A 25,214-nucleotide genomic window follows, 5' to 3' on the forward strand; every position below is an offset into this window, starting at 1 on the left:
GTTGGTGCCAGGCTGTGCACTGCACATTCTCACATCCTTTACCCCGTGAATCAGCTGCACTGCTGCCCCCTGTGCAGATGAACAAACTGAGGCCTACAGACACTCAAACTCGCAATGAGCTAGCAGCAGAACTGGGATTCAAACCCATGTCTTAGTGCAAAGCCTGAACCAAAATTCCAGAGCGCCCTAAGTATGCTGACAAAAATGTATAGAATTCATCCAAAGAGGCAAATATACTATTTGGAAAAACTTTTTTCTTTTTAGAAAATATTTCTCATTGGAATGTTTTAAATGACAAAAGTAGTAAAAGCGTCATTTTACAAGTGTGTCAATATCAGCCACCTCCCTGTGTTCCCATCCTCCTCTCCCCCGCCGCCCAACTTACCCACTAGAACATTCTGGCAAATATACTTTCTGAACTTTCTATCCAAACATATACATCAATCAAAATCCAGCCTCTGAGCAATTTGGGAACAATAACAATGAATACTAAAACGTGTCTACCCAGCGCGGCGTCTGGCTCGTAGGATGAACTCTGTAAATGATTGAAAGGTTGGATGGTTGTAAGTCTTGCTGGTCTAGTGCACGCCGTGCCGCGGGCCCTGCAGGCGGTGGTGCAGTGCACCCCGTTCGCCTTCAGCCAAACTGATGAGCCGAATGAGACCCTGGATGGGATTTTTTCAGGCCTCCGAAGAAACACCAAATGACATCCCAACCTTTTCCTTGCTCCTGAGTTGCTGTTGGCAAGTCAGCCTGGGTTTCCCTTGTATCTGGGAAGCCCTGGCGTGCCTGGCCCCGCCGCCCGCTGCTGCCCGCGGCTCCTCACTGCCAGCTCCTGGGGTCCATGGTGGGAGGGGCTGCCTTTGCCACTAGGAAAAGAGTTCCTGGAGTTGCTGGGTTTTCTGTTACTTATCTGTGAACTAGCGGTGTCTGCGCAGGGCTGGACACCCTTGTGGATCACCAGTGCCCGGCACCCAGGAAGGACTGAGTTAATGAAACTACAGCTTGGCTTAAATCACAATCATACAAGCAGATGAAATGTCAAAACTGGAAATGTGGACCAGTATTGACCTTGTCTGGCACCTGTCCCGCATACAGGCTTTCGTGATGGGGGTGTGTTTCCCCCATCGATGGAGAGGGCTTGAGTGATGACCAAGTGGCTCTGGACTTTGGGCGCTGTTGGGCCCCCTCTTGAGCCTGGGGGCCTGGGCTCATGGACTGGGCCATGTTGGGGGGTGTAAGTCTGGCATGGGCTTGATTTGGGCCCTTCTGTGTACTAGCTGTGTGGTCCAGTGCCTTGTAGAGCATCTCTGTGCCGGAGCCCAGGGAACGAGCTCAGAAAATACGATGAGGGTCAGCCCAGGGTCCCGGAGTCTCTGGCCATCTAGCAGGTCTGGTATCCTTAACCCCTGGTAGGTCAATTTTCTTTGACCTTTAGAAGGTCATGGGCGCCCCAGGATTCTCCTTCAGCTACAGTAGCTTATCTCTTGTTGGAAAAGAAAGTGCCCCCTATCTCCTCCCTGAAGTGATGCAGAAGCTGTATATTATATACTAAATACAAAGACCTCTGGCTTCTTTGGTTGGTCAGTTCACAACAGCCCTTCGCCCAGGGGTCTATTCCGTCATCAGTTTAACAGGGTCTGAACACCTGCTGCGTGTCAGGCATGCTTAGGGAATAAAGGGGCAAAGACATCACAGCCTTGAGGCCAAGCTGCCCACAGGGCGTGCAGGTGAGGGTCCAGGTGCTCTGTGCTCTAGAGGACAGAGCGGAGCCCCCCACCCCCCAGCCAGCCAGTCACCTTTCGTCACTACTTACAGAGCACAGACATTGGCACCGTGTGTTTACATACTTCCCCCATGCCCCCACCAACCCCAGGTCATTTCTGCAGCTACCTCGAGGTAGTTAGTAATCACTTTATGTACAAGGAGAGACCTAGAGAGTTAAGTGACCTGTCCAAGGACAAATGGCCAGATGAGAGCGGAAGTCACTTTCCTCTGTGCTACCCTACCTTTCCCTTCCCTCATCCCTTCCCTTCCCTTCCAGTGTCAGAGTGTCCTGTGCTAGGACTGGGGTTTCACATAAGGCTTCCTGGATGGGTAACGCCTCCGCTGAGTCTTGGAAGAAAGCGGAGACTTCCCCACACTATTTAATTTTATTTATTTATTTTTGTTGTTGTTGTTTTGGGAGGAGGTAATTAGGATTTATTGATTTATTAATGGAGGGACTGGGGATTGAACCCAGGACCTTGTGCATGCTAAGCACGTGCTCTACTCCTGAGCTATACCCTCCCCGCTACATGCACTATTTTTAAAGGATTCGTTCCTCCTTCTGGCTGCCCCCCACCACCACCAGGTACAGTCCTAGAGGCAGAAACTCTGCCTTGTTTATCTCCAACCACACAGCCCTGGCGTAGGCCTGGGTGGGAGTTGGCGGGTAGGGGTGCCATGCTTGGGGCCTGAGCGAGCATCCATGTGGGTGAGTGGGTGGGGTAGAGAGGGAGGGAGGGGTGCAGAAGTGCGGGACTGCCTGGATGGAGGGTGGAGGAGAGAGCTGATCAATGACACGGTGAATGAGAAAAGCAGGTCCACGAATGGGTAAAGGGACAAGGGAGACAGTGATTAACGGACATTGCCAAGCTGTAGCTGAGCCTGGGTGGTTTTTCAGGTGACAGGGAAAGAGGATGGGGTCTCAGCAATTCTTTCTTCAGACACAACCTTTGAAGAGGCTTTTCTTCCATCCCCCTGTGGAATTCTCCCACCAATAAATGCTCAGGCGGTTTAAATAGCCTGACTTTCAGACACAGCAGCGCACAGAGGTGATGAGCAGAGCTCCCTCCCAGAGGCCCCTCTGGATGGGGAGAAATTCCTGGAGCTTCCCCTCAGCTTTGGTCCTGGAGTCCTTGCCCCGTGGTACAGAAGCCACAGGCTCCCTTGGGAAGTGAGCCGCACCGCCCCAGGTCGCAACGGCTCCTGAACCGCTCCTGCCTCACCTGTGGGGCCCCTTTGTGAGCTGCTTCCCCAGGAAGGAAACTCAGCCCACAGGGCCTCCTTTCCTGGCCCCTCCCTGACCCTCTCCCCGGGCTCTCATCTGCAGAACAGGTGATGCTGGGATCCAAGGTGCTTTCCTGGAGGAAAAGAAACACCCTTCATGACAAGACAAAGACTGAGACCCCTGTGCTGATAATCCACATGCCTTCTCTGTCCTCAGGTAGTAGAAGTTTCGAGACTTTTTTTTTTAATGGTTTTGAGAAAAAATAAAAAGAGAGCTCCCATTTATGATCTAAGTTAAATATGTAATTAAGTTAGTTCAGACAGTCCACCCATTGTTACACTGATACATGGAGCGCCTGCTTTGTGTCTGTCACTGCTCCAGGGGCTGAGGAAGAGAGACCAGAGACGTGATCCTTACGTCTAAGGAGCTCAGTGGGGAAGGTAGACCGATAAATAGGTCAATTTTAATGCTGCTTGTGGGGGTCATAAAAACTGAGGGTCTATGGGAGCCTGAAGAAGACAGTGACACACTCCCTGCCTGGGAAATCAGGAAAGTCTTCCAAAGAAGGCACATAATTTGGGTTTTGTAGGATGAGTAGGAGTCTGCCTGGCAAGGGAAAGGGGAAACGGGGATGGGGAGGGATACATTAGGAGTTTGGGATTAACAGATGCTACTATGTATAAAATAGACAAACAACCAGGTCCTACGCTATAGCACAGGGAACCATATCCAATAGCTTGTAATAATCTATATTAAAAAAGGAAAGTACTGTCAGTATGAAATAAAGGCTGCAAAGGATTCTCTGGTAATAATAACTTCCTTTAATTGAGTGCTTGTAGCTTTTTTAATATATTTTCTTTTTCTTGGCCGCCACTGCCCGGCAACCAGGCACGTCCTTCCAGCCAGCCGGTGAGGCAGCCTCCTCGCCCTGCTCCCAGACGAGGCACTGAAGCTTAGAGAGAGGCAGTAGCTGAGACCACACAGCTAGTGAGTGCCGGACACAGGAACCAAACTGCCGTCCCTCTGGCCCCGGGGTCCCTGGCTCTCCATCTGCTGCAATGTGCAGACCTCACAGAGGGGGCGCTGCTGGTGGCTTCTCATTATTCTCCCCTAGAAAAGGGGGAGCCTTCTGGGACCAGCACCTCCAAAAGCCATGTGGGTGCCATGGCACTATTTATATGCCTTGCTTCATCGACTAGACGCTCCTCAAAATAAGTTAAACAGAAATATCTGTGTCCTCAGGACCCTGTAATCTGAGACAGTCTCTTGTGAAATGAACTGAGACCGTCTATTTGGGGGGAGGCAGGGGTGGAGAAAGACAAGGAAAACTCAGGAAGAATTTGATACAGAAAATGAAAGAAGTAAGAATGGGGTTATGACAGCTCTCAGACGTCTGGATGGACTGGTATGACAGTGAGGACACATGAGGGTCTTCTTGTGCTCACGGTGAGGCTCTCTGAAGGGAGGGCTTCCTCCTGAATGGGCCACCACCCCAAGGAGGTGGGGGTAGGGTGTCTGGATGGATTTTTGGAAGTCAGCGCTGGGAAGGGCAGTTTGGGCAGGGCGATTCTGGGAAAGCCTATTGAAGCTGAGTTGTCAATCCAAGGTAAAAGGGGAGGAAGAGGAGACAGATACAGAGCAAGGAAGGAGATTAAGGAACCAGGGGGGCCTCTCTGGAGGGTTGGGGTGAGGAGGGAGGGGAGGGGAGGGGCAGTAGGCCCCTACTCCAGTGGCTGCAGGGCAGCCCTCTCCTGGCTGTCCTTGCCGCGGATCTTCCACCGTGTTTCAGGCACCCACGTGGTAGTTCCCTAATGGAGATTCCTCTGCGTGGAGTTCCCCAGCCTGGGCGATCTCCCCCCACCCCTTCTGCTTCCACCCCAGCTGTGCCCTTGTGGCTGCCTACAACCGGCATCTCCTGTGGTGCAGACCGCTCCCTTGGTTGGGTACCAACCCAATAACCCAAGCCTGGCTTCCTTCTGCAGTGCTCATTTGACTCATGGGAAACTCACGCATCCTTGCCCCACGGAATCACAGGAGTGCAGGCTGCCCCTCCCCTGCCCCGCCCTGCCAGCTCTCTTCTCCTTGGTCACCCAAGGCCAAGCTGACATGCAGGCAGGCGACAGAGGTGGGTACAGCCAGTGCTTAAAAGTCTGTGATGAGGACTCTGAGCTCCATCCAAAGACAGGGAGGGGCCACTGTATCCAGGGGGCTAAAGATCGCATTTGTGCACTGAGAGTCTCGTTTGGTTCTTATGAGGAGCTGCGAACAGTGCTGTCGGGATGAGTCTGAGGGCTGGGATCACTCCCAAGGCTGTTGGGTGCAGGAACCCAAGAACTGATGGAGGCCTTTATACCCCTTCCCTGATCCCTCTTTCTGAATGGCTGGCTCCTCCCTGTAGTCAGACCTCAGCTCAGATATCCCCAACTCAGCGGAGCCCTTCCTTTTACAAAGTGTAAAGGCAGTCCTGCCCATCCCTTTTTGTCACATCACCCTGTTGTAGTCAAATCAGTTACTACTCTCAGAAACCATATGTTTGTTTCTTGGCTTGGTTTTTCTCTTCTCTCCCTAGAACGTAAGCTCTAAGGATGCAGGGGCATCACTAGACCTAGTGATGGAAACAGTGCCTGGCGCCTCGTGTGGGACTTCATAAACATTGTTGAGTTAGTTAATCAGTGACTTCACAGGCCGAGGAGATGAGTGAAGAAATGGGCGATGGCTGCAGACAGAGGATGTGCCTTTCAAGTCCTTTGGGGACCAGTTTAAGAAATCTCCTTTGTTTTGAGAATAGACAGATATGGCTTGAGTTTCATTCACAGTTTTTAGCAACTGGCAGAGAAATACATCGGGCATCTGGCCCCTTCGTAGGGAAAGAGTAACCGATAGGAAGTATTTTTGAATTCCAGAGCACAGAGGAGGAGGTTAGGAAAACCCATTTCTCAGTCCATCTCCATCTCCTTCGATCAAGGTGATCCTGACTTTTGGTGGCTTGGGGCTTAAGCTGATTCTGTGTAAATCTTGCGACGTCTGAATGAGAACCGGATTGATGTTCTTGCTTGTTATTAGGACCAAAGACTCTTAAGGACTCTCTTCCCCCTCTTCTGCCAGACACCCGAACAAGTACTTCCGTTCGACAGAGGACAGAGACCAGTCCTCTGTGGGTGAGTTGGAAGGACACAGGATTTAGGATTATAGAGGTTTAGGACTAAGTTCCAGTTCTATAACCTCCTTGTCAGGTGGGCTTCTCTCACTTAGTGATATGCATTTAAGGTTCCTCCATGGCTTTTCTTTTTTTTTTAATTTATTTTATTTTTTTTATTGATTTATAATCATTTTACAATGTTGTGTCAAATTCCAGTGTTCAGCACAACCTCCATGGCTTTTCATGGCTTGATAGCTCATTTCTTTTTAACCACTGAACACCATGCCATTGTGTGGATGGGCCACCATTTCTTTATTGATTCATCTAGGGAAGGAATTCTGAATAAAGTACTATAAACATCCAGATGCAGGATGTGTCCGTGGTCCGGACACAGCACACCATGCTTTTGTGTCGCCACCAGATTCCTGCACAGAGCATCGCCTGTCACCCCGGCAACGCATCAGCGAAGCCTCATTCCACCCAGTCTCCACCCTCAGTGGGCAGCGGCCAGACCCTCTGGAGCAGACAGAGCTCGCCCTCTGCCCAGGCTGCCCTCGCAGTGTGCCAGATCTCATTTTCTCCCTCTAAATTGCTTTCTGCTCCGTGTCTCTGCTCCCCCCACCTCTGAGTCCCTCAATAGGGAATGCTGGTTACTATGGCGATGGGCTGGCTTGTGGCAGAAACTCAGTTCAGTAAATTAATTGCTGGACTTTTGGAGACTAATAGCAGAGCCCTGCCTCCCAGGGACTGGGTGTGGCCTGCATCATGCCAGCTTGGTAGCCAGTCCCTGGAAAGAGCTGGGAGAGAGGACTGGGATACGGTGCCCATGCTTGCTGGGGCTACGGCCCGAGGTGGGCTGGAGGGGCAGAGGAAACAGGCTGGTAAGAGTCTCACACTTACTGTGCACCTGGCCTGTGCCAGGATCTGTATACTCTGTAGGAATTATTTCATGTAACCCTCACAGCATCCCCTAGGGAGTAGCGATGAGCCCCGTCTCATGGGGACGGCATGCTCATTTTTACGGCTAAGGAACACAGGGACTCCACACCAGTGGGCATTTTGTATGAACACCCCATTTATTCTTGTTTCTACAATATCTTCCAGAAGATAGATGCACAGGGAACCTTTCCTATTTCATTCTTTGACACCAGCATTACCCTAATCCCAAACCGAACAAAGGCATTCCAAGAAAATAAAGCAACAGACCAATATATCTCAGGAGCACAGAAGCAAAAAACTCCTCAACAAAATACTAGCAAATCAAATATGACCATGTATAGAAAGAAGGCTAGGCCCTGACCCAGTGGGATGCAGCCCAGGTTTGCAAGGCCGATTCAGTGTCTGAAAATCACTCAATGGAATCGGTCACACCAACAGGCAGAGAAGGCCATTCTCTTTCCTCTGGGGGATGCATGGCTTGGGTTTTGACTTTATCCTTTGCTTGTTTCCCATATTGTTTCTGTGCTTAAGAAGTAAGTGTTGCTCCAGCCAGATCCCAACGTCCCGAGAAGCCACCCTGCTGCCTGATTACACCCGTGGGCCTGTGATCGCGTGGCACTGCATCCCGGCTGCCAGGTGTGGAGTCGCGGGCAGGTTCCTAACCCTTTGTGCCTCGGTTTCTTACTCTGTAAAATAGGTCTCATGATAGCTGCAGTTCAGATTAAATGAATTTTTATGAATAAAGTGCTTGGAATGGCTCCTGGCGCCTAGTCGGCATGTGAAATGTGTTCAGTGTTAGTGCTGGAAAGAGTGTGGGCTCTTGTACCACAAGCCTGAGGCAGGCCCGGCTCTGCCTTGCTCCCCGGTCTCAGGTGCGTGTTCAGGACGGTGGGGATAACGGCGCTGACTTGCAAGTGTGCTGTGACCTCAGGTAGGACACTGGTGAAAAGCACCTGGCTCACAGCACACACAGGCGTTCCCCAGCCTTTTCTGTAAAGAACCAAATATCAGGACGGTGGACTTTCAACCCCACGAATACTCACTGGGCCCGGCTCAGGGAAGTAGCCTGGGCCGGGAGAGGGATGGTAGAGAACGCAGACTGGCCCTGGGGGAGCTTCCAACTCAGGAGTGATTACTTCTGAGTCTCTTGGATCTGTTTTCACACACAGACCTGCCCAGTGGGGGTGCTGCAGGGCATCGTCCACTTCTCAGCCTCAGCAGGTCGGCCTGTGGAGGGGAGGTGCAGATGCCCGCCCTGTGGGGTTGCTGTGGAGATGGGGATGCGCAGTGTGTACAGCGTGGAGGCTCCCCAACAATGCTGAGTTTTACCCCCCTGCAGGGGCCCTTGGATGGCGAGTGGGCCGAGGAAGTGGGTGTGGTTTGGGTCACAGTTCTGGTCCGCAGCGGTGATGTGGCCTCTACCTGCGGTTTCCTTGTTTAATCCCTACGACGACCCCCTTGTAACAACTCACCAAGGCGGGTCCTGTGACTGTCTCCACTCCACAGGTGAGGGCACTGCGGCAGAGAGACTAGGTCTGTCTCTGAAGCCGCAGAGCTGCCGAATAACTGGGATTTGTACCACCAGGCACTCTGGTCTGAGAGCCCACCCTCCTGACCACCTGGCGAGTTCTGGCCTATCCTTCGCTAGGGCTGATGGAAACTGCTTCTCTCTTACTGCAGCGGAGGGGGACGGGGGTGGGGGGTGGAGATGTGTGAGGGCTGAGCGAGCTGTCCACCACTCGGGATGTTGGGGTCGGGCCGTCTCCCACCCACGTGTGGGGATGTTCCTGGGCTGCTACGGAATCCGCTGCCTGTTTCCTCGAGCCACTGGTCTGCCTTCAGCAGAGGGAGGAGCTCCTGGGATCTCTGTCCTTTTGCTATCTTCCTGCCAAGTCTCAGGATTCACGATCTTTCCAAGAAAAAAGATGGAGACTCCCCAATCTCCTCCTTCCTGGTCTGCCCCAGACTCATGACACAGTGGCCCTGCAGTGACCTGGAAGGAAGTCTTAGTCAGCTCAGGCTGCTGTAACAAAATGCCACCTACTGGGGGGCTTCAACAGCAGACACTTATTTTTCAGTTCTGGAGGCCAGGGAATCCAGGAGCAGTGCTGGAAGATTTGATTCTAGTGAGGGCTCACTCCCTGGCTTGTAAACAGCCACCTTCTTTCTGTTTCCCCAGAAGGTGGAGAGAAAGAGAGACAGATGGTCTCTTTCTCTTCTTATAAGGGCACTGATCCCATCATGGGGGTCATGACCTCATGACCTAATCTAAGCCTAAGTCCCTTCCAAAGACACCATGTCCAAATACCGTCACACTCGGGCTGGGGTTTCAACAGATGAATTTGAAGGGACACAGTTTTGTCCAGAGAAAAGGGCCTGAGCATACGTTTGTAGGAGGAAGGGGTGGGGTGGAAGATTGCCAGGAGGGACCACTTACCGTGCTCCAGCATCCATCCCCCTCAACTCTCATCACCACTCAGTTTCCTATGGTTGCTGTGACAAATCACCACAAACTTAGCGGCTTAAGACAACACAGATTTATTATCTTGAACTTCTCAAGGTGGAAATTCCAAAATGGGTCTCACTGGGCTAAAATCAAAGTGTTGGGTGGGCTGTTTCCTTAGAAGTCTATAGAGAGGACGCCCTTTCCTTGCCTTTTCCAGCTGCTGGAAGTCACCTGCATCCCTTAGCTCACGGCCCCTTACTCCATCTTCAGAGCCAACAAGGCCCAATCAAGTCCTTCTCGGGTGGCCAGCACTCTGGTTCTGACCCAGCCTCTTTCATCTGTAGGACCCTTGTGATTACACTGAATGCGCCCAGGTAGTCCAAGGTTACCTGCATATTTTAGGTCAGGTGATTAGCAACCTTAATTCCACCTGTAACGGTCATTCTCCCTGGCCATGTAACGTAACCATTCACAGAGACTGGGGTATGGACCTCTTTTACTACTTTTATTGTGGCAAAAAGTACACAACATAACATTTGCCATTTTAAGTATGTGACTCAGTGGGATTAATTCCATTCAGATGTTGTGTAACCATCAACACATCTATTCCCAGAACCTTTTCATCACCCCAGACAGAAACTCTGTAACCATTAAGCAGTAACAGAAGACGTCTTTCCACTATGTAGGTTTTCTTTAATTTCTCTCAGCAACGGTTTGTGGTCTTCAGCATACAAGACTGGCACCTTCTTGGTTAAATTTATTCCTAAGTGTTTGTTTTTTTTTTTCTATTTTTTGATGCTATTGTCAGTAAAATTATTCTTCTTAATTTCCCAGTGGATTGTTCATTGCTTGTGTACAGAAATGCAACAGACTTCTGAGCGTTGATGTTTTTCACTCTCCAACTTTGCTGAATTTGTTTATTGGTTCTAACAGCTTTTTGTGAATTCTCAGGGTTTTCTCCATCTAGGAACATGTCATCTGACCTTCTCCTGAAATGGTCACATGGCGATCTCCCCCTCCCGCCCCGGTCCTCCCAGAGCCCCCCCGCCTTTCCCTCTACCAGTGCTCATTTTACCGTACCTTGCTCTGGCCTGTGTCTTATCTGCCCCCACCCAAGTTATCAGTGAGGGTTTGGTGTCCTTTGTCTGCCTGGCCTCAGAACCTGGCATGTTAGGGCCACTGGGAAATATCTGTGAATGAACAAATCAATGGTAAAATCTATAGACCGTTCTTCCTTTCCTGGATTTTGGAGTTAGCAATGGCAAATACTTTTTGAAATGGATATCCACATGAAAATAAAATATGCAGTACGGAAAGAACGTTTAGCTATTCTACCTCATGGATGAAAGACATGCATAGGAAGCAAGAAACTGTCTGAATTGAGTTGGCAAAAATCAAAGGAATGGCACTACTCCACACTGCCAGGTCGGCGGTGAGGGGCACCCACCCGCTCCTATCCTGCTGGAGGCTGCGGAAATGGTACAGTGTTTTTGGAAAGCAGTTTGACATCTCATATCAGGGTCCTTTCAAAACCCCAATGACACCCTAAACATTTTCCTACAAACCTGCCCCAAGAAAATAATCAAATATGGGCAAAGACTTGGGTACAAAGATGTCCCCTTTTAACATGTTAAACAAATAAAACAGCCTATTAAATGTCTACAAGTCAAGAATATGGTCAGAGTAATGATGCTGTTGCCACAGGCACAGGTTAGGTAGCTGATAATGTGAGCTGGTCCTTAATGCACACTTGCTGATGGATGGGTGGGGGGGGGGTGGATGAATCTGACAGGGAGGGAACACAGGGCTTCGCTCTTTAGAAAGTCATAGTGCTGGCTGTGCGAAGAGTCGAGTCTGGGCAGTGCAGGCAGTTGGGAGGCTGGGCGGGGGTGATTCCTCCTGCCTGGGGCCCAGAGGTCACTTCTGGCTTCTCAGCTCCAGGGCCTTCTGCTAAAGGCGTGTCTTTCTTCACCCAGGACATGTTCCCGTAGACCCTGACGGTGCCTCTTCCTGGCCAAGAAGCGCGCGTTCCCAAGCACGAGAGCGCCATGGCCAGCCGGCGGGGCAGCAGTGCGGCCTGCCTGCTCTGGCTGCTGCTGCTTTGGAGTGGGGACCATGGCTGCCAGGCCCAGAGGGCAGGTAGGGCCGGAGGCCGCGCGGGGCTGGAGGCAGGGCAGCCTCTGTGCGCGTCCCAGGGGCGCGGCTGTGTGCCTGTGTGTGAGCGAGTGAGGGTGTGGGTCATCACCTGTGAGGTGCCAGCTGCCCTCCAACCGATGCATGTTGTGACCAGTGCAGCTGGGGCATGTGCCTGTGTGTGAGCGTGTGTGTGTGGATGTGAACAAGAGGGAGTGAACACATGTCCTGAGTCAGTCATATGTGTGCTGAGAGCGCGTCTCTGTTGAGCACATGCAGGATTTGGGGACAGCAGGCGAGGATAGCATCCTACTGTCTTGTCCTGTCCTGGAAGGGCGTTGGGCCACATCCCGGGTGACACTGGACGCGCTGGGGTCCAGCCAGAAGAGGGGGCCAGGACAGGGCGTAGACAGGAAGTGGGAAAGTTACTGGAGCAGAGGAGGCCCGGGCAGGAGGAGTGAGAAGGGACAGGAGGGTTTGCTCACCTGACTGAGGGCCTCGTAGGAGGAGCCACGGCCAGTGGGGGACATGGGGAAGGGGTCAGAGACGTCTGTATCACAGCCCTGGGCCCAGAGCCCGCACAGGGTTGGCCGGGGCCTCAGGGAGAATGCCTGGGCTGAGATGCAGGCCCTGTTTGCAGATGAGGAACTGAGGTAAAGAGAGGCCCCCCTCACCCCCGTGAGGCTGGGGGACCCAGGAAGTTCTGGGCCAGAGCCAAGCCTTCCTTCCCGGGCCACCAATGAAAACAAAAAGCAAGCAAGCCCGGCTCGGCCTCGGGGTTCTAGGGCTGTTTACAAAGCTCCCGCCTGTTTCACGTTGCCTGAGCCTCCCGAGGCCTGGCTGCCTGGAAGGGCAGAGACAGGCGCGGGCATCTGCTTTTCCCACGTGGGGTGCCGGGCCTCTGAGGCTTCTGTATCCCCGGGACGACCCCAGTGTCCCGTTGACCTCCAGGGCCGTCAGATACGAGGGGGGGGCCCTCTCTCCGAGCCCTCGTTTCACAGAGCGGAAGATGCGGGCCCGGGGCGAAGCCGGGGTCACAGGGCCCTGGCCTGCGGTGGAGCCGAGGCCAGAAGCCAGGGCCCTTCCTGAGACGTCGCTCTTCATTCTCACATGCCCGCGACCCGGCCTGCTCCCTGACCTCCCGGAGAACATGGCCCCCTGGGGAGGCCGCTTGAACAAATGAACCTTCTGCAGCTTAAAAAACAACTTTGCTCAAGGATTACAGTCTTGGCCGGGCGGCCTGGCTGGCAGTAGCAATTATCCTGAGCAGGCGGGACTTTATTGTTACAAAGACAAAAGGATGACCTTTTGGGTCAAGGGGAAAAACTCCCCAGGAATTACCTCTTGAGTCCACACATCTGGGCAAACACACTTCTAAAGCACTAATCTTGTTAGGGGTCAATTCTGCCAAGGCAGGGATTCACCTCAGCTCCTCTGTGGATTGGACTTGGATTTAAAAAACTCAAGGGGAAGGTGGGTGTGGGGTTCAAGAGTGGCACAGGCACAGGGCGGGATAAGGAAGTGTGTGTGTACACATATATGCAGCTTTATTGTTTTTATGTTTTTTGAACTTAATTCATTGCTTGTAAACAAAATCAAAAATACAAAGTAATGACTTATAATGGAAAAGAATCAGAAAAGAAAAAATACGTACGTATGTATTTGTATAACTGAATCACTTTGCTGTACACCTGAAATTAACACTGTAAATCAACTACACTTCAACAAAAGACTTTTTTTTAAAAAAGGAAAAAACATAAAAATTTGTAACATACACCTAGCAAAACGTGTAGAGGAAACTTTAACGTTTGAATGCTTATATTAGAAAACACAAAAAAGCCGAGAATTTATTTGTCTACATATATAAAGTGAGGAAAAAAAGAATAAATTAAACACAAAATAAGTCAAAGATAGAAAATAATAAACAGTAGAAATTAATGAAGTATAAAGTGAATACTAAAGAAAAGAAGACACTAAAAAAAACATACAAAGTGATATAATTCTCTCATGGTTCTGCTTGCCAGAGGTGAGCAATGTTTCTTTTTACAGCTTCTCGCCTGCTTGCACAGTTGTACGCAGAGACACACGTGCCTTTCATAGCCAACAATATAGCCGGAAAGGTTTCCGTGCTAGTAAATAAGGGCCCACCATCACTGTCACGGCTGCCTGGCTTTCGGCTGTGTGAGCAAGGAGCGAGGGAGGAGGAGTGATTTAAGGAGGTCCCTGTGGGTGGTCATGGAGGTGGTCTCCAGGACTTTGCTTGGCAATGCTGCCATGAGCTTCCTTATACATCTTTTTTTTTCTCCTTCCATTTATCTGATGGTTTTCCTAGGATAAATCATTAAATCTAGAATTGGTGGATCCAAAAATATACTCCTTTATTTGTTTATGTATTTATTACTGAGGAACTGGGGATTGAACCCAGGACCTTGTGCATGCTAAGCATGTGCTCTGCCACTAAGCTATACCCCCCCACCCCATTTTCCTTACATTCTCACTGGCTACTATCCTAATGGCAAAAGTCAAATGGTCTTTTTGACTTTTGCCAGTAGGACAGTTTAATAAAGTAGGATTCTTTTTTTTTTTTTTTTTGGTTTGTTATCATTTTTTATTTTTTTCACTAATCAAATGTTTGTACCAGGTGTTCCCAGAGGCCTGGTCAGCTATGGCTGTTGGCATGGCCAAGACTCAGATTCTGGAAGAGTGGAGACAAGGGCATATTTTGGTTCCCCTTTGTATTTATGCTTCAGTGTGGCGTTTAGGCAACTTTTCCTCATATTATCTAATTGTAAAATGGGGGCGAGCACCACCCCCTTGCACAGAGTTGCCATGTGGATCACAAATACAAATTATATAGTGCTGTAGTTCATTTAATCCGAAACATTATATAGTTCATATAAAATTTATGTTTGTTAAAATACAAGCATACGTTTATAAAGCACTATGGCATTTCTGAAACATATGAACGCAATCTATTGTAGATGATTTCTAATAGTGAACTACTGAGCACTGTTTAACTATCCAACAGGAGAGCTCTGGCTAAATAAATTATGTTCATCCCTGTTGGGGAATCTCTGCAGCCATGGAAACCGGCATTATCATACTGGAAATGGGCTCCCAGCGCATCACTGCACGCGGGGAAAGCAGCGTATCTATCAGTGTATCTGGTACAGCCCACCTCCATCAATGGCTACAAGGAAATAGAACATACATAAATAGACCCTGGGTTAGCATGGCTATCACTGAGCAGCTGGCAATATGAGCGTTTAAAAGATTTTTTGATTGCTTTTTCTGCCTTTTCAGACATGGGGATGTGTTACTTATAGTAGGTTTGAAAGATAATGAAGTCGCTTTTTAAAATGTTTTAATTTTTTAAATTAAAAATTTTTTTTAATTGAAGAATAGTCAGTTTACAATGTTGTGTTAATTTCTGGTGTACAGCATAGTGTTTCAGTTATACATATACATATATTCCTTTTCATATTTTTATTATAGGTTATAAGATATTGAATATAGTTCCCTGTGCTATACAGTAGAACTTTATTGTTAATATATTTTATATATAGTAGTTAGTATCTGCAAATCCTGAACTCCCAATTTATCCCTGCTCTCCCACCTCCTTCCCCCTAGTAACCATAAGTTTGTTCTCCATGTCTGTGAGTCTATTTCTGTTTTGTAAATAAGTTCATGTGTGTCATTTTTTAAGATTCCACATATAAGTGATATCATATGGTGTTTTTCTTCCTCTTTCCAGCTTACTTCACTTAGTATGACGATTTCTAGGTCCATTCATGTTGCTGCAAATGGCATTATTTTATTCTTTTTTTATGGCTGAGTTGTGTGTGTGTGTGTGTGTGTGTCTGTGTGTGTGTGTACTGCAACCTAATTATCCAGTCATCTGCTGATGGCCATTGAGGTTGCTAATGAAGTCACTTTTGAATCAAAATAAAAGGAGTATTTAAAGAAAATGACATGGTGTTCCATGACTGTTACTCATTTATATAAAAAAAAATTCTATATATAAACATGTATTTCTATATACAATATATGTAAATACATAATGATGGATATATAAATACATTTATAAACTATACATACAAACTATGTATAGGTAACCCATACATATTGACTATATATGTAGTCAGCCAGACCCCAGAGCAACCCGGGGTGGGGGTGGGGGGGGTCACACCTCATCACGTGACGGTTGGGAGGCGGGCCCGGGCCTTTAAGGCCGCGGGGAGGGGCGGTGGGCGGTGTTAGCCGGGGACCTGGAGACCCGGATGGCCGCGCCCGAGGCCTCGGGACCGAGTCCTTCCCACAACCCACTCGGCCCTGGTCGCCCTGTCTGTCGCCCCCGCAGGTTGCAAAAGCGTCCACTACGACCTGGTCTTCCTCCTGGACACGTCGTCGAGCGTGGGCAAGGAGGGCTTTGAGAAGGTCCGGCAGTGGGTGGCCAACCTGGTGGACACGTTCGAGGTGGGCGCGGACCGCACCCGCGTGGGCGTCGTGCGCTACAGCGACCGGCCGGCCACGGCCTTCGAGCTGGACCACTTCGGCTCCCGGGCCGAGGTCAGGGCGGCGGCGCGGCGTCTGACCTACCACGGCGGCAACACCAACACGGGCGACGCGCTGCGCTACATCACCCGCCACAGCTTCTCCCCGCGGGCCGGCGGCCGCCCCGGGGACCGCGCCTTCAAGCAGGTGGCCATCCTGCTGACAGACGGCCGCAGCCAGGACCTGGTGCTGGCCGCCGCCACCGCCGCGCACCGCGCGGGCATCCGCATCTTCGCCGTGGGCGTGGGCCAGGCGCTGCGGGAGGAGCTGGAGGAGATCGCCTCCGAGCCCAAGGCCGCCCACATCTTCCACGTGTCGGACTTCGACGCCATTGACAAGATCCGGGGCACGCTGCGGCGCCGCCTGTGCGAAAGTGAGTGGGGACCCGCGGCCTGGGGAGGCACGAGGGGCGGGGAGGCCTCAGTCCGCGTGGCGCGGCCGTAACTGAGGAACCCAGTAGCACCCACACCCGGTCCGGGTCCATCACCCAGGGTCCTGCCCCGTGGGCCACACTTTCAGGGAGACAGGGGTGGAAAGAAAAATTAAAGCAGGCTGGCTTCTAAACCCCACCCACTCTGAGATACATGAATGCCTCACTTCTGCAACGGGAACATCCCCTGGCCTCCTGGGACTGAGTCAGAGCACGTGCCTGCAGAGGCCTCACCAAAGCCCCTTGGTGAGAGCTGTTGGGTCCTGCCCCTCTCAGCCCCACTGAGGGGTGGCAGTGAGAGATCACGAAAGAACAGGGCCCAGATAGGCTGTAGGAACTGTACCGGGTGAGACCGAGTCAGCCAGTTCAGGTGGTGGGCGCTGCTGGTCCCAGAGGCCAAGTGCTGTTGACCTGTTGCCCTCTGGGATCACCCGAGGTCTCCACGTTATTTGTCTGGAATCCTGACTGTGGCTGGGATTGGGCGATGGGAGAGGAAGGAGTGTGTGTTGGGCAGGCAAAGATCCCATGGCCCCGAGGCTCTGACTTGGGAGGCTGACCTCCAAGACCCTGGTGGGGTCTTTCTGACACCAACCCCCTCTCCAGGACAGGAAGGGTGAAGTGGGTTTCTCCTGAGCCAGCCTGTCTCCTCTGCCTGCTTTCCTGGGGTGCCATTTCTTCCTGGCTCGGTAACTTCCTCCTCCGAAGCCAGCAGGTGGGGGCAGGGAGTAGGGTCAGCCTCTGTCTTGCTGACTTCTGTGGGGGATGAACTGCCCCTGGTTGGGGAGCCCAGAAGGTCACACCTGGGCAGGGCAGTGGAGGAGGGGCCTGGCAGCGGGAGCAGAAGGGCAGAGCGGCAGGGGTCTGGTCCCAGGGGTGGGCCCGGCTCACAGCCTGGTAAAACTTGTCTGAGACTCGATGTCCTTAGTTTCGTTACCATGCTGTGACTTTTTTTCTCTGTATTGGCTCACTTAATCTGTATTTATTTATTCACAGACGTTTACTGGGATCTGTTGTTTGTGTGGCCTTGTGCTGATTTCTGGGCTATAGAAAAAGATAAGACACAGCCCCTGCCCTCAGGTCTTCCTTAGTCTAGATGGTGGAAAAGACTCAAAAAAAAGGAATGTGATATTGTGGGGGTGAGTTTAATCAAGGTGCCACAGAGTCTTATGGGTGGGGTCCTGCTGTGGTTGTGGTGGATGATGACCCTGCGAATGGAGGGTGGATGACCTCCACTTCCTGGAGGAGGTGGCACTTAGCTGGTTTAGAAGGACGAGGTTGGCAACACGCAGTCAATGAACTATAATAGCCGGAGGACAGGAGGGGAGTTGGGGTTGGTTGCTTTGTGTGATTGTCAAGGACTGGATAAAGGAGAGCCTTGTGTGCAAGGCTTGGAGGGTTCTGGGCAGGGGCGTGACATGGTCAGGTCTTTGTGGAGAATGGAATGCTGGCAGGATGGCAAGCAAAAAGGAGCCCCTTCACAGACTGCTGGGAAATTCAGAGAACGGTGCAGGGAATAGATGATGCGTTGTTGCCCAAGGATGAAGGAATTGATGCCCAGAGGGCAAAGAGGTGGTTACCTACCCTACAGTGTGCCAGCCATTGGCCATGGATTTCCCACAGTGACTTCATTTGATCCTCGTGACAACTTTGTAAGATAAAGATGAATCTCCTTTTCACAGATGAGGGCATTCAGAATGCTGAGACCTTGGGAGGCACAGCTGCAAGGCCTGCTGGGCCCTCAGCAGTAGGCCGGGGAGGTGACGGGGCCACGCTGGGGAAGAGGAAGCAGGGAGAAGGAACAGCCCAGGCCGAGCCAGGCTGAGGACTGACCGAGGTGCATGTGGCCAGAAGTCTGGGCTACAAGAGTCAGCCACTAGGCCACAGGCCCAGCCAAGAGGCAGACGTCCAACTTGGTGGCACAGGGGCCACCCAGGGCCCTGGGAAGCAAGGCTGCTTCTGGACCCTACCCTCTGGCATTTCACCATGCTGCCAGCCTGGGTTCAGACTGATTCTAGATCTTGGCAGAGCAGAATTTAGATTTTGAAGAGCTTCCATTGGGAATGGCAGGGCCAGCCCGGGCAAGGTCAGGTCACTGGGTCACATTGCCCTGTTAACAAAACGGCAGAGCTGGGGGCAGAATCCCGGCCTTCAGCCTCTGCACTCTGGCCTCATGCCCCAGGGCCCCCAGAACAGGATTTCACCACCACTGGTGTTGGGTCTGAGCCAGGGACAATGCTTTGGATCAAAGTGACTGAAAACCCCACTCTAACTTGCTTAGAGAATAAAGCACATTGACATCACACAGGATAGAAAGGCCAGAGGTCAGGCAGACTTAAGCGCTGAGACCAAACTCACTCTCTCCTGCCGTTTCTAGGCTCTTTTTTCTGGGTATTAATTCTCTTCTGGGCAGATTTGTGTGTCAGGGTCCCAGCCGTGAGGAGACGTGGAGGAAGTTTCTATCTAGAGGAGGTTGAGGTCAGGGAGTGATGCTGGAAGCACTGGGCACCAGCAGCAGGAGAAGCTGGTTGATAGCAGCGATGGAAGTGCTGCTCTGTGGGTGGGGAGGGGCTGCCCGGCAGCGCTGTTGTCTCCTCAGCCCAGGGGGGAACACAGCTCTCGGCTGCCAGCTCAGCCACAGCCCCAAGGGAGCAGGAAAGGAGTCCCTGTCTCGGTCCCCTCTGGCTTTGCTGGCCCCTTCCATTGGCCTGACCTCACCTGACACCAGTCAACAAAGGGACTGGGTGATGTGGTCACAAGGGCCAGGATCTGAGGCTCAGAGCAGAACAGAGAAGGAGACAAGGGATGAGGGAGGGCCGAGGAGCTCCCAGCACAAGGCAGTCAAGTGACTCTTAGAGCTGCGTGGGTCTTCAGCCCCAGGGGAGGAGAGGGTCACGCAGCGGGCCTGGATTCAGTCTGACTGGACGGTGTAGGCCCTGCGGCTGTTCCCAGCCAGTCGCTGTGGCCCTGGAATGGAAGCAGCTGCCTCGCTGGGGCCTCAGCCACAGTCTCCTGTTTGACATTTGGGAGTGGAATTAGTCACCAGCTGTACTCCCTCAGGGAAAGGGGTGCGACCTCTGCAGGGACATCACGGTGGTGGGGGGGTGTTGCCAAGGGGAAAGGGGTACAGGCCAGCCCCGCACACCACACGTCCACCTTGAACCATCGGGAGAAACTCAGCGATTCTCTCTAGACAGGCTTCTCCAAGTGCCTGAATAGATGCAAGATTTAAGTTATTCTTAGCCATCTAAAGGGAATCCTGTCTGTAAATACAGCTGTAGGCTGAGAGGGTCTGCTCTATTCTGGTGACAAACGAAACAAAATCTCCCCACAATTGCTTCAATTAGAAACAAAGCAAAACAAATAAAAGAGCAAACAGTGATGCAGTGGAAAGCGTGTAGGAGAGTGAACCAAGGCGCGTGACCGCATCCAGACAGCTAGGCCCCTCGGCCCCGGGGGCGGGTACCTGCGGGTGGTTCCACAGCCCCAATCCCGGCTGTCTGAACAGGGGCGGCACGCTGACGGTCTGGGAAATCGCAGACTAACGACGCGGGTTTTGGTGTAGTGATTGTTCCGTCTCTCCAGCCCCCTCATTGATTCATTCAACAGCTGTAGTTGTAACAGCCACTGAATTCACACTAATCCATTCACCCACTGCACTCCAACCCAGCCGTGCATCGTAGTGAGATTGATTCAGTTCAGTCCTTCCATCCAGCCATCCATTCACTCAGCAATCACACACTGGGTGATCCCTCTGCTGGGCACATGCCAGGTGCCCAGGATGCGGTGATGGGTCTGACGCTTCTTTTTGTCCTTGAGAAACATTTGTCTGAGGCAGCAGGAACGAGGCAGATTAGTACACCCTGAGTGTGCATGCCGCTTGCCACCTGCTGTTTGAAATGGCTGTTAGTTTACCTGCCTAGGAGCTGTCTTTACACACAAGAACAGGAGCTTCACGAGGGCCGGGTCTGTTCCTTGAGGTACCAGTGCCTGGAACGGAGCCTGGTAAGGAGGGGGAGCCACCTGAACGCCTCCCCCAGAGTCTGCCCAGGCCTGAGGCTCACTGTCCCCCGGCCTTGGGCTCCTCCGGGGAAGCACCTCCGTGTCACGACGTGAACTCCTGCCCCTTGGTGGCCTAACGAGGTTCCCTGGGGACGGGATCTCAGCCTGGCTTCCTGCAGTGTGTGGGGTGGAGGCTGCAGATGGGGCCCGGCCCCGGAGCACCGGCTGTAATTAAGAGCTTTCTCCAGCCCAGGCTCAGTCGTGGCCGCAGAACAGCCTTTATATAGCTGATCGTGTGGCCGTGAGTGAGCCCGCGGGATGCCAGCAGCGGCTGCGAGAAGCCTCCGCCTGCTTCTATTTTAGGGACGCCCTCTGGTGGTCCTCTCCTCTCCCCAGGGGCAGGGGCGTGTTCCTGGATCCTGTGCTTCAGCCCAGGATGCGAGCGTGGACTAGGGCACAGAAGGAGCCCCTCGTGCCTCTCTGATTCATGACGCACTGTCTCCCTCTGTCTGTCTGTGTTGTGTGTCCGTGCTCAGCCCCGGTGCTATCCCCTGAGCTGTGTGTCCTGGGTGTGATACCCCACGACAGACAGACAGACAGAGGCTGCTTTTGTGTGAGAAGGGGATGAATTTCATTGTTCTCCCTGGAAAAACGTTGGCATCTCCACCCCAGCCACGTGTTCGGTTAGTCTGTGACTCCATGCGTGTCCCCAGCCCCTCTGAGGAGCCCCTCTCAGCTTCCTGCGTTGGCCCACACCTCCTCACAGACCGGCTGTTGTGCTGACCCGTGAGATTGGCCCCGGGGCTGCGACTCACTGAGAGGCTCGCTCTTGCTTTTGACCATGGCTGTCACAGACCACTTCACCCTCAGATGAGGGAACCATCAGGGGCACTTGAGGACTTTTCTGTGCTGTTTCCTGTCTGCAGCATAGAACGTTTTGATTAAATAATGCAGCTTCTTTGTGTGATTGGGGATGGACTAGATCGCCCTTTAAAGAAGCCAGCTCCCAACCGAGGATGCTTTAAGGGCCCTTTACATACACTTATTGGGTCATTTTTTCAACAGATTTTTTGACCCCCTGTTGTCTCCCAGACGTGGTTTTGAGGCACAGGGATCACCACGGTGATCCAAGTCATCTGTGCTCCTGCTTTTAGGGTGACACTCTCCAGAAAGGAAGGGAGACAGCGGAAAAAGTCAAGTAAATGGGCAATGTGGTTTCATACAGTGATATATGCTTTGAAGAAAGTAGAGCAGGGCCATGGGACAGCATCTCAGCTGGAGGGGTTACAGGAAGAGATGGGAGAAGTGGAGTTGAGCTTGGAATGACACGGAACAACCGTGCCTGCCAAGATTTATGGGCCCAGAGTTCCAGGCAGAGGCCAGTGCAGAAGCCAAGGGCCTGCAGGAGGCGAGGGCCTGATGTGGGAGGGGCACGTGCTGGGGGGGCCGCGCTGGGGGCAGTGACAGTGCCTCCAAGGAAGTGCCACCCTCCCCACTGTGGGAGACAGACACTGAGGCGTAGCTCTCCCCAAGTCCTCACGGCCAGCAGGAAGCAAGGGGTCAGCCAGAAGTGATGTGCACCTCAAAACCCTGCAAGTCTGTGTCCTTGAAGACCCAGAGGTAGCGCCGACAGGGGCTGGGGCTGCCTGTCGGCAGGTCTGGGTGCACGTCCAGCCTGGCAGTTTGTTTGGGCCCATCTCCTCTTGTAGGCATCAGAGAGGGCGTGGCCCTGCTGGTGGCCTTGTCCCCAGGGACCAGGTCTTCTTGTCCCGACCTCTGTCTCTATCCCTCTGCGTGGCCAGGAGACTCGGAGGTAAACTCAGCACACACACACGTACACCACACACAGACGTACAACACATACATGATACAAACACCACATACATATACACAACATGCACACATAATACACACCCCCAAACACATATACACAGTGCATTACACACGCACACACAATACACAACATACACACATGATACTGCACACACACACATACACACAACACACACACACACGTCTGGGAGCACATATGTGGCCATGAGGTGACCCACCCGGCCGGTCCCCTGGGCGGAGCCGAAGCCCAGGCAGAATCGGAGGCTGCATCAGCTGTGGGTTTGGAGCCGCCACGTGGATGCCTGTGGCTGGGCTCTTGGGACCACATCAGATGCAGGAAGCGGTTCAGGCTGGGGCCCCACCCCGGGCCTGAAGGTCACTGGGAGTTCCTCCTGTGAAAACTTGTCATGCGCGAGGTCACCTTGGGAAGTAGTAATTGGGTTACTTAAACCCGATTATGTGCTGGGAAATTTTATTAGAAAATTACTGAAAGTGATGGAAAACTAAACATTGTCAGTGTTAACTGCTAACGTGTGGGCATCGAGGAGGAAGCAGTCTCCCAGCCCTGCCCGCCAGGCCCGCGCGGCACCCCCCCGCGCCCCCTTGTGACCAGGGCGTCCTGCTCCGCGGAAGGAGACTGTCCCCTCCGTGTCTGCCTTCTCCCCAAACTGACCAGCATCCCCTTTGCCTCTGGGTTCCGGTCTCCTGTGCCGGCAGTGCTGTCTTGCTAGTGCTGAACCCTGTGCGGACTTGTCCCCGCAGGTGGCTTCCTGGAGGAGGTGGGTAGGTTTGCACAGGCAGCACCGGGCACTGTGGTTCCACCAGGGCGTGAGGGCCGGTGGAGGAGGCCCGTGGTCTGCACTGGTTCAGCCCCGGCGGCCGGAGCCGGCCACCTGTCGGGGCCCCGCTGTGCCTCCCCACCCTGGGTGAGCCTCAGGCCGGTTCCCTAGCCTCTTCCCCCCCCATCCCCGGTCTCTTCACTGGTGCAGAGGGGATGGTGGTGACATTTCTACCTCGCGGAGCTGTGAGGGTGTGAGGGTTGGGACGTGGGAGGTGCTTGGTGCAGCAGTGGCCTGAGCACGTGCTGGACAAGTGTCTGCTCGCACGTGTGTGTCACATGTAAGACACTTGTGTGTGTGTGTGTGTGTGTGTGTGTGTGTGTGTACACATGCTTTATATATATTTTTATACACTTTAACCTCTTCTCTGTGTCTGTGTGTGTATGTGTTACTTTCCAGAAAAGCGATAGAGTTAAATGCTTTTTGCTTAGGGCAGTGTTTCTCACCCTTTAATAAAAGTGATCTCCCTCTGAGGGGACCTGGATAAGGGTGGGGTTTTCTCCTCTAGCTGCTTCCTTCTCTAAGTGGTAAACCCACACGTAATTGTCTGCTTATGCTGTTGGGTGGGGTGAACTGTGGGGGCCGCAGACCTCTGTCATCTCGAAGATGTTTTTCACCCTCTCCCTCAAAGCGGTTTTCACCCCCTCGGAGGCAGCGCCACCCGCTTTGAGAACGCACGGGAGGATTACCGGAGGAGCGTGCAGGGACGGCCTGGTCCCCGTGCTGCCCTCGCTCCCTCGGTTCAGCAGGTGAGCGCAGCTCTAAGAGCCCCGCATAAGTACGGGGTCTCTGTTTATGTGTCAGATTACTTTTTTAAGCTTTGGTTTCCCTTGTAAAAGGAAGACAGTAATACTGCCTACCTTCTAGGGCCGAGGCAACACAGCTGTGGAAGGCCCCCCTTGTGGCCTGGCAACCTGAATTCACTGCCACTGACTCATGCAGGGACCCTGGGCTGGGTATTTTATGGGGTGCTGAGCGGGTGGGTGGGATTCCTCCTGGAGGGCCCCTTCCTTTCTGTGTCTGGCTCACTGTCACGCTTAACCCGCTGCCCTCTCCGTGTGTTCACACGCTACACATGCCTCTTTGCCTGGTTGTGTTTAGGGGCTCCCCGTGGGCCTTGCAGATCCTCTGACCATCCCAGGGCTTGGACGAGGACTCACGCCCCGGTGCGGGCTAGAAAGGGCTTGAACGTCAGCTATAAATCAACACCCTCCCCAGCTCCTGCCCGGCTGTGGGGCCAGTGCCAGCCACTACACTCTCTGCCCCCGGTGCCACCCCAGGCGGGGCAGAGAATGCATCCACGTCGCCGTGACCGTCTCATTTACTGGCACTGTCACGCCAAGAATTCCAGCCCCGCAAGGTCAGACTGCATTTCCCACAGTGGCTTTAGTGTTGAATTGATTAAGGGATAAAATATAGTGACCACAGCGAAATTGGCACTTGCAAAATGTATACATGCACGAATGCAGACAGTCTACGCGTAAGTACGTGTCTCTGTATAGATGAGCAGCTGTGTAATTAGACCCGTGGAGGAATTCTGCGTTTCTGAGTGTCTCTCGCATCCTGTGGCTAGCCTTGCCCCAGCTGAACTTGTGGGAGGGCGAGTGGGACACGGGGTTACACGACGTCTGGCTTCTCAAGAAGTGTTGCTGATTAACTGCAGTGCCTCCGATGCTGCCTGACGCTTCCTGGAAAGCTGAAGGAAAACAGTTGTCAGAGCGCGTTCTCAGTGACTTGTTTTGCTGTAAAATGTGCCTGTCTTTGTCATTTTCATCACACAGACTCTGGCGTCTTTGAGTTTATCCACACACAGACACATGCAGAAACACAAGCATACTCACACCGTCACACACACACAGACACACTCACGTATGGCCACTCATACACACATGGATGCTCACGTGTGCCCC

General features: G+C 52.4%; 1 protein-coding gene across 5 annotated transcripts in view; it reads left to right on the plus strand.

The window, feature by feature from the left end:
* The window catches only part of COL22A1 (collagen type XXII alpha 1 chain), a 213,937-nt gene that overhangs the window by 5,107 nt on the left and 183,616 nt on the right, over positions 1-25,214 (plus strand). For all 5 annotated transcript variants that reach the window (XR_004132600.2, XM_031439674.2, XM_031439676.2 and 2 more), the window contains exons 2-3: positions 11,493-11,655; positions 16,010-16,576. Coding sequence is in view for 4 of the 5 variants with exons in the window: in XM_031439674.2 (XP_031295534.1) it covers positions 11,565-11,655; positions 16,010-16,576 (658 nt within the window). In the remaining variant the exon portion in view is untranslated. The remainder of the gene's footprint in view (positions 1-11,492; positions 11,656-16,009; positions 16,577-25,214) is intronic.

This window comes from Camelus dromedarius, chromosome 20 (genome assembly GCF_036321535.1).
Source record: "Camelus dromedarius isolate mCamDro1 chromosome 20, mCamDro1.pat, whole genome shotgun sequence".
Taxonomy (NCBI): Eukaryota; Metazoa; Chordata; class Mammalia; order Artiodactyla; family Camelidae; genus Camelus; species Camelus dromedarius.